The 9,442-nt window shown below is 44.4% G+C and overlaps 2 protein-coding genes across 2 annotated transcripts in view; one reads left to right on the top strand and one right to left on the bottom strand.

Annotated features, from left to right (window-relative positions):
* The window catches only part of mcm3 (minichromosome maintenance complex component 3), an 8,032-nt gene extending 5,610 nt beyond the window's left edge, over positions 1-2,422 (bottom strand). Inside the window, exons 1-5 of the mRNA XM_005724797.1 lie at positions 2,197-2,422; positions 1,846-1,958; positions 740-948; positions 506-636; positions 178-416 (exon numbers count right to left, since the gene is read on the bottom strand). Coding sequence (XP_005724854.1) covers positions 178-416; positions 506-636; positions 740-948; positions 1,846-1,958; positions 2,197-2,271 — 767 coding nt within the window. The 5' untranslated portion in view covers positions 2,272-2,422. The remainder of the gene's footprint in view (positions 1-177; positions 417-505; positions 637-739; positions 949-1,845; positions 1,959-2,196) is intronic.
* A 4,428-nt stretch (positions 2,423-6,850) lies between these two features.
* paqr8 (progestin and adipoQ receptor family member VIII) lies at positions 6,851-7,902 on the top strand. Its single transcript, XM_013908677.1, is given in 3 exon segments — positions 6,851-6,948; positions 6,950-7,281; positions 7,284-7,902. Coding segments are annotated over 3 exon segments (1,035 nt in total). The 3' UTR covers positions 7,889-7,902.
* Positions 7,903-9,442: the final 1,540 nt, after the last annotated feature.

Raw genomic sequence — 9,442 nt, 5'->3', positions numbered from 1 at the left:
TTTGATATTTAATGGATCGATTACATTTTTTATTTCTCTCCGATATCCGATCCAGTAATTTAGGTCAGTATTGGACCGACACGTAATATCGGATCGGTCCATCTTTAGTTAGAAGACAAATGGTAGGCAAGTGAGGTAAACCCGTTAAACCCCAGTTAGCATTTTATTCCAGCTGACCTGAACGTGCCAGAGGTGAATCCTCCCTTCTTGCCAGGCAGACAGCGGTACGTCCCAACCACCTGCACCCGGTCTCCTGGTTTGACTGCATCCACCAGGTCGTTGTCCAAAATGATGTCCACAGAGCGCGGAAGTTGGCCAGCAGGAGCTTTCTCAGGCATCTCCTGCACTGTGATGGTTTGGTGGTCCTTGTAGATGGACAGCCCAAACTCCGTCTCCAGAGGATTGTTCTCTTCGTCCTATTTCGAGTCAAACAGGACACAAGATAAATGCGTAAGTATAAAGACAGCAGTCACACCCAAGTCTACAGAGAATGAGGCGCATTTACCTTGGTGGGGTAAATGGCACTGGAGGGGAAGGCATCCAGGGAGGTCAGGTCCGTGTACTTCCTCTCCATCGTCTTCTTAGTGGCTGGACAGTAGTGAACGCTGCGCACTACTTTGGGACGGACGAGGGAACCTACAGGGACGAAGCAAACAGGAGGCATTGGCATTCCACACACTTTGATACAGACTTTGTAACACTTAAAGCTTACACGAATAAATAAAGACAATATACTCACACTTTGTAATGATGCCCTCCACACAAACCATGCTGCCCAGCAGTCGGGAGGTGAGCGTTCGGGGGGAGACATGCTTGGATCCAAAGCTCCCCTCCAGGCCGATGAAGAACTCCTCGTACTGCTTAGCGTAGGTGCCGTCAACAGAGGCCACCAGGTCCTTCAGGGCCCGCTGGAAGGCCAGCAGCTCTTCAAAGGCATTGTTCATCAGTCTGCAAAGTCAAACCATGGATTTTATTATCAAGGCTTTTCGCGTGTTTTCAAGGGCTATGACATCCTGAGAAACACAAGTCGAGTTTTCCACCCAAAGTGCAGCTTCACACAGATTTTTTTTTAACTTACTCAGTATGGAAACAGGAGTTGAGCTCAAAGGTTCGACAACAGGAAGAAGAATGTGTATGAATCAAGTCTGGTTTTGGACAAAGTAAAGCTGCGTTAAACCTGTATTCTTTCTGCTGGCCAGTAGGGGGCGTTGATCCTTCAGGTCTGAGAAATAAAGTTTCTTAGTATTGAACTGTATGGCAAACAGCACTTTGACTTCAGTATACACTTCCCTGCTGCTTGTTTCAAGTTATACTGAGCACAAAATCATGATCATTTTGTAAATCATGGTCCCATCAAAGGCTGAATTAACCTGGATGTGTGTCTAAGAGGTCACCAGTCTCTGAGCATCCCTCAGTTTTTCCAGCCAGATTCAGCCTTCGCTCCTTATAACAAGTTTCAAAACAAGATAAGTGAAGCTCAGTCTGAGCCTGGGTGATGGCTACAGCCATCTTTACATACAGTCTGTGTGAGTTTGAAACCTGTCGAGTTTCTAAGTAAGTCTAAGCAGGAAGAGAAAAACTGAGCATGCAGTAAAGATTAATGGAACCATTCAACATAACACTTTGTAGGGACCTCACAATGTTGTAGGGGTCTAACTATGACGTCATTTTGGACATTTCAAAACCTTTTCGTGGTAATAACTCAGTAACACTGCTCTCTGTATCGGAGCAGTAGGTTTGTGTAAGTATCTTAAGCAATAAGGTAAGCATGGGGGGGTCAAGCAGTCCTGCGTGTGCGGCCCAGCACAGCTTCGTGTGCGGCATCAGCCAGTTTTCCTGTCTTACTTTGCAGCTCGGGCCTCGTTGCGTCTCCTCAGGTCGTTGATGTTGACGATGAGCCGAGCCTTATTCTCGCTGATCATGTCCCGGACTTTGCTCTGATAGATGCCCTGGTCTTGCTGCAGGTATGCACAGAAGAAACGGGCACACGTTTGATGACGTCGCTTAGTCATTACGAGCATTACTGAAAAACATCAACTTTGAAAGCACGCTTTTTATACCTAAAATCTGCAATCTGACAGCAGCATTATTTTTTTCTGTAATATACAAAATTACAGCTCTTTTGTTGTGACCGCATGGTTTGTCATCTGAGCTCCAAACAAAGACTTTAAGCGAATTTAAAAAAAACAGACTTACGTCGTCGTCCAGAAAGTCCAGGTAGTCCCTCTGAGCCTCCCTCATCTCCCGGTCATCTCCCACGTCGGTTGCCATTATGCGCGCTTTGTTATTGTTACTGAAAAGTCGGTAAAATGCCGCACAGCCTTCCGCTCCGAGTGCTCCGCTTCAGTCAAGCCGCACAACTGAAGGGTTTTCGCGCCACTACGTGCCGCCCGCGAGCTCAGCGTGACACGCGATTGGTCAATTCGGCACGCACCGCTTTACATAGTCGGCGGGTAAACGTGCAACTGTCCAATGCGGGCCTCGTGTTACCACGTGACTCCGCCCCCCTGAGAAACTCCCGCGAAAACCCATCAGGAAGTGGCAGGCTGTTAAAAGTGAACAAAATGATTTTTTCATGTTTGCCCAGCAGATGGCGACATAAACACATGTTTACATTTTTTAGTGGGATTTTTGCATTTATTTGAAGCTTTTAAGAGAAAGCAGTTAGTGTCAAATATATAAACAGTAATAAGAAAACATAGCAAGACTTTTAATAAGAAGAACGACAAATGGGGCATGCATGTGTTCTTTCAAATTAAAGTTACATTTTACTCTTCCACTGATAAACATTAAGCATCATTTCAGACAATCTGCATTTAATTAAAAGTTTTCATATAAAATAAGACTGAAAATGAACAATAATAACTTGCATACATACTGTGTACTATAATAATAAATAGTAATATACTATTTTCAGTATTTTATTTTTTATTTTTATGTGGACATCTGTGCTTTGACCAAACATAGACTTCAAGGAACTTGATGATTTTCATGATCTGGAGTTTACATTTTGGAAAAATTCATTAGTTCCAATTAGAGATGGCACGATACCACTTTTTTATGTCCGATACCGATATCATAAATTTGGATATCGGCCGATACCGATATGAATCTAATATAGTGTGATTTTAATCAATAAAACTGTTTTTTTTTAAATATCTTGCTTTTGTATAAGTTCATACTCAAGTTTAAAAAACAAAACAACAACACTAAAGCTATTCTGTTAAACCTGTATGCAAAAAATACACTGCACCCAAAATATTTCATAGTTCAGCAACACTGATCAATCTAATAAACTTAAACCTACTACATCGTCCTTATTCTGGTGTTTTAAAGAGTCCTTAGCAGAATTATTAAGCAACCTAACTAATAGCAAAAAAAAAAAAAAAGGGAACCCCCACGCTCCACCTCATGATGCTTAATCGACGTAATCAACTTTAATTTGATGCAGTGTGAAAAAAAATGCACAGAATTAAATTATTTTTCAAGAATAATTAAATAGATTCAACATCTTTCTTCAACAGAACTGCAGAGATGGTTCCCAAAGGAAAAAGTAGTATAGCTTACTAGAGTATATTAGACTTAATAGTCACTATATACAGTAATGGACTTTATACATTTTATATACAAGGTTAATGTCTTTACCAGTTGTTTTGCCTGCTAGTTTTTACAAATACCTTCTAATCTGCACTGCTTTGCATTTCAGGTGTGAATAACATGTTTTATCTATCATCACAGACTGTTTTATGTCTTTCATCAGCATCAACACCCATTTAAGTCCTTTAAATGTAATTTTACCTGCTATATTTGGTCCACTCTGCAATCACGAATATCTCATCGGTATTATAATCAGAATAATTACTTTTTCCTTTTTTTAATCTGAATGCTGGCATCATGCACTGACTAATAGGTTCCCAAAAGATTATTCTATATTTGGATCATGCTATTTTAATTCTTCTCCTGTGATCATCATTTCCTCACCAAAATCATTTTCTAAAGGGTTGAAATTTCGCAGGAATCATTTTAGTGTCAAATTACCAAAGTGTGGCCAGAAACCAAAAACATGTTTGTGGGGCACGAGGACGACACATCAAGCCAACAAATTCTGAGCATCACGCATGTCATTTCTGCAGAATTCTTCATCTTTTTCATTTAATATTATCCCTCTAGTGTAAATGTGGGCGTGATTCCCTGTTCTGTCCTATGTTTTGATTGTTTGGTTTTCAGTGAGTTTATAATTCCATCTCATAGCCGGCTGTTTTGTGTCTTTTGTCTGGGGAACTTACCAAATGTTGATCTGTCACTTATCTCAGGAGGGTTGAGGTACAGCAGACAGTTGTGTGTTTGGGGACGAGGTTTAGGGATCATGCACGTCTCATTTGTATTGTAAAGGCTGAACACAACATTAGCTTAGGAGTAGTTAGCAATAACACTGAAATACTTCCTTTCTATGGATGCCTTTTTTGCCCGGTGTTGAATGACCTCTGACCTAAACTGAGGTGAGTCAGGCCTGCAGTTCTTTAGATGTTTTTTTGGTTCTTTTGTGACCTCCTGGATGAGTCGCTGATGCTCTTGGAGCAGCTTTGGTAGGTGGGCCACTCCTGGCCACTGTTTACAGTTTTCTCCATTTGGATTTAATGACCTTCACTGTGGTTCTCTGGAGTCCCAAAGCCTTAGAAAATGCTTTTTAACCTTTGCGTGTTAATGACTTTCTTAGGTGATGGCTTGACGTGGGTTTTTGTTTGGTTTGGTTTTGATATCTTTTATCCTATTTCACTTTGTAAGATAGGTTCTGTTTAAGTGATTTCTTCGACAGGTCTGGCAGTAGGGCTGGGTCACCTGCTAGTCAGGCTCGGGTGTGGTTAACGAAAGTGAACTCACCGAGGGGCACTTAGTTTTTAATAAAGGGCAGGTTTGGATAGCATTTTGTTTCTCCTTAATAAATGAAATCATCATTTATAAACTGCATTCTGTATTTGGCCATCTATGTCTAATATTAGTTTGATGATCTCAAACGTGACAAAAATGCAAACACGAATCAGGGAGGGAGCAAAAACGTTTTCACAGCACTGACTGTAATCCCTGGAACTTCACACCTGTGCATAGGTGTGGAAAATGTTGCTATAACCGATTCAGCATGATCACATGTAGGACAAAGATTTAACGTGAGTGCAACTCCCTCACCAAATACAATAATATCTGTATAAGTGGTCTTATGAGTCTTGTTACACTGACTGGTTAGAGTTTGGGTGTGAGGGAGAAACCATCATAGACATTATAAAGGTGGGAAACATGGCGCTTGGACTAATAAGTTCAACTAATAACAGCAAATAGGACCTGATTTTGGTTAAAGATGTTGGCCACATAAAGTTGGACATGTGATCACCTCAGGTTACCAGGATACTGTCAAACCGCCTTAGTGCAGTGCGCAGTGCAGACCAGTAGATGGAGACACACGTGCATGTATACGGTATGACTTTGGCCATGATGTGCCTTCAGTCGTTTAAACAATTATTGTCAACTTAATAATAATTAATGATCACAAAGAAAAACAATCCAGATAAAAATAATAACAACACGTGTTTTAATAAGTGTGCCGATAAACTGGTCTTCTAATGAGCAGGTGAGTGCAGACACCGCGGGCACACTGAGCTCCGGAGTGTAACAGTCACCGCCCTCAAAGCGTTGGCGACTACATTTGAGGGCGTTTCTGGTCACTTTGACCCCGCCCACCCCTCCGGCCTCTCAGGTCAGTAGTTTGAGGCCTTTTCCCTTCGCCCTGCAGCGTCGGAAACATCTCGTTAAACCAGCATGTGGTAGTTCTCCCCCTGTGTTTGTATGAGAAGAAGCGCTGCTGCACACGTCTTATTCCATCTTCTTGGAGTGACGCGTGAGTCCAGACGGGCAACAGGTGTCCTGTGTTGCAGGTATGTTTCTTTTTTCTGTCGTCATATAAATGCATATATGATGGAAGAAGTGCAGTCTATTTTTTCTGTGTGGCTCACGGAGCTTCTTCGTTTTAATGTTGGGAAAAAAAGAGACGGGAAACCAACGTCTTACCCCTCTTTCCCTTTTTTTTTAATGCGGGGTTACCTTGGACAAACTTGAATGGGCTCCTCACAGAAAGCGGCTCAGGTCAAAAGGCCGTTCAGAAGCTCTAAATGGGTGCTGGTGTTCATGGTCAAGGGGAAACAGAGAGGGGGCCAGCAGAGAGGGGGCCAGCAGAGAGGGGGCCAGCAGAGAGGGGGCCAGCAGAGAGGGGGGCCAGCAGAGAGGGGCGCACCCTTTTAGGAGGAGATTCAGAAGCTGCGTTCTGGATGGGCGGGTGTGCGTGCTGTCTGCGGAGGTGCTGGGTTGCTTTGTGACAACATTCCTCCCACCACAGGTGGGTGATGGTTACAGGTTTGACTGCATAGCTGCTTTTCCGGTGCACATGACACAAAAAGAGAAGAATGTCTGGCTTACGTAATTAAAGGTCTCCTGTTGGCCGTTTTTCTTTTGGCGACTGAAAGCTCTTAGTTGGAATGTCACAGAAGTCCAAGCCTGGACCAACAGTGGAAACACTGCCAACTGCAGCGGCTTGGTTCCAGAGTTTTCCAAACCAGTCTCTGTTGGCATGCTTTTGGCTGGTTTTGTGAGATTTTTGATCCCCTCATCTGTTTTGTTTTGTATCTTATCCCCAGCTTCCTGCCGCTGATCCACATCTAAAAATGTCTTCTGAATGTGACATCAAAGCGCACCGCGTGCTCCTGTCAGGTTTAGTTTAACGCGTTGAGTCCTCTGCTTTAAAGCCTGCATTAATCTAATCTCTCCCACAGGGTGCTCTGTCCTCTGGTTCTTCATCATCAAGATGTCGACTGAGGTTTTGCAGCGGCTCAGCACCATAGCACTGAGCACCAAGCACCTGCGTCGTCTCCCTCACCTCTCAGACTTCCTCCCTTTCTCTTGCCTCCCAGGTACCCAGCCTGTTCCGGGAACCCTACATCCTGTCAGGATACCGTCCTGTCCAGCAAGACTGGCGCTGCTACCTCCTCAGCCTCTTCCGGAAACATAATGAGTCCCTGAACGTGTGGACCCACTTGCTGGCCGGTCCTGTCCTGCTGCTCCGCTGGTGGGCCAATGTAGACACCCTGGGGTGCACCTTGGATGACGTTACCTCGCTACCTCTGCTCCTGTTCTTGGTGTCATCTCTCACATATCTGTACCTCAGTGTGGCGGCTCATCTCCTGCAATCTCACTCCGAACGCGCGCACTACTTCTTCTTCTTGGACTACGTGGGTGTGGCCTGTATCAGTATGGGTGCTCGCTCGGCCACTATTTCTACGCGTCTGAGCCAGCGTGGCGAGAACACGTTGGGGTAATCTTTCTGCCTGGCGCCGCCTTCTTTGGGTGGCTCTCCTGCACCGGTTGCTGTTACGCCAAGTTCAGGTACAGGCGGCCATATCCACCTCAGCGTAAAGTGTGCCAGCTGATCCCCACCGGCCTAGCGTACGTGCTGGATATCAGCCCCGTAGCCCACCGCCTGCTCACTGTCTCCTGGTCACAGGAGCCCTCGCTACCCTTCCACGCTCTCCAGATTGCCTGTTTCCTCTTGTCTGCCCTCTTCTTCTCTTGCTCCATCCCTGAGCGCTTCTTTCCAGGCAACTGTGACTTTGCAGGCCAGGGTCACCAAATGTTCCACGTGCTTCTGTCCCTGTGCACCTTGTCCCAGCTGGAGGCTTTGTTCCAGGACTACGCCCGGTGGAGGGATACAGTGGTGGAGTTATTTGGGGAGCGGCAGTTGTGGTGGGCGTGCGTATCCTTCCCCGTCTTGTTTGTGTGCTGTATCCTGACGGCGCTGATCGCAATGAGGCACATGAGCAAGGCACTGCAGAGTAAAGACGAGTGAGAGCGCAACGAAGAAAAATCAAAGAGCAAATCATAATTATTTTAATAACAAAACCAAATACATATATTTACTTTTGTCTAAAAGATTCAGATAAAGGACTATCTTATCACGGAAATACTTGAAGAGTAAAAGACTCTGAAACTTCTTCCGGTCTGGTATATCTGAAGATTTAACTGCTGATTCATGAAAGAAATAGTTGCCATAATGTGCTAAGTAGAGCTGAGTGAAGTTTTCCACAGTGAGTCACCCTCCCATGTAACTGGTCACAGAGGCTCAGAGTAATCCAGGAGCACGATAACCTAAAATCGTCTCTGGATGCTGCTGGAAACGTATCGAGAACACAAACATTTATACTGTACATCACGTTCAGAGAAGATCAACTTAACGCGCTTTTGTCCTCGTCTGAAATTCACGTGAGAGACCAGAAACACGATAAACTTTGGAGGTTGTGTGGAGCGGGCTGTGAGCGACGTGTGTTTACAGGCATTATAATGGAAGCTAAACACTATATCTTGTCGACCCTGTTTGTTCCCATTGAGGAAAGTAGGTTATTGTATCTGAGGTTTCGGCCATTCTTTGTTCCGCTACACAGACTGTATGTCGAGCACTTTGAGGCTGCGGCCGCACCTTTTGTATCTATTATGTGAAGAAAGTTTCCCCCTGTGAGAGTTTACGGGACGGCCCAGAATGGGAGCGAGTCAGGCTCCTTTTAAAGGGATACTTCCACATTTTGTGAGGCTCTGCTACTCCAGTTTTATTAGAAAATTCATGCCACCCTCATTACTGTCAGCTTATCTCAAAGAGGAGGGAGTCGACTTTGTCCAAAGGTAACAAAGGTCGGGTTCAGTGAGTCACCACTTTATATGTGGTTGTTTGACTTCTTAGAAAAGGACGGCATGAATGAAAAGTTGCGGTTGTTAACAGGCTTGTGTGCTGGACCCTGGCTGGGTACGGTGGTTTCCTCTTGTTGGGTTACTTTTGAGGTTGAAAGTCCACGTTTAGCAGCAGTGAACAATATTTGATTCCTTACCTGTATTCATTTGATTGTGAGTGCACTGGCTGTCTAGCATGTAGACTTGTCTGTGATAGGTTAGCTGAGCTCTGTCCCAAAGCAGATTCATAAAGACTCGGTGCTGATTTCTCCTTTGGATGGGTCTTTATGTCTGTTCACGTTTCCTGTGCACAGTAAACATGCTCCACGTGACAAACTTCACACTGCATCCTTTAAAAGTGCTACTGGGCAGGTTTTGTAGCTCTTGGGCACAACTGGGCCTTTTTCCCAAACGATTCTGAACTTGTTCGATCTTTCTGCTGGAAGTCTCAGGACGAAAGCGATTAAGTATATGTCGTTTGAAATACATCACCTAAATATGTGTCCCAGCAGCCTGTTCATGAGCTCTGTATGCAGAGATCCAATGATAATGAGTAATCTTCTACACTTAGTATTCTTCCAATGGAAGCGAAGAGAGTTATTTGTTTGCTGCATTCGTGGCTATGGTCCAAATACCTGAAATGCTGTGGAAGAGTGGCTGTTGATTTCACTTTGTGTTGCTG

The sequence above is a fragment of the Pundamilia nyererei genome, unplaced genomic scaffold (genome assembly GCF_000239375.1).
Source record: "Pundamilia nyererei isolate P.nyererei 1_Seehausen unplaced genomic scaffold, PunNye1.0 scaffold00013, whole genome shotgun sequence".
Lineage (NCBI taxonomy): Eukaryota > Metazoa > Chordata > Actinopteri > Cichliformes > Cichlidae > Pundamilia > Pundamilia nyererei.
Note: the sequence above shows the minus strand (reverse complement) of the source record. Positions and strands in the feature narration are given on the sequence as shown.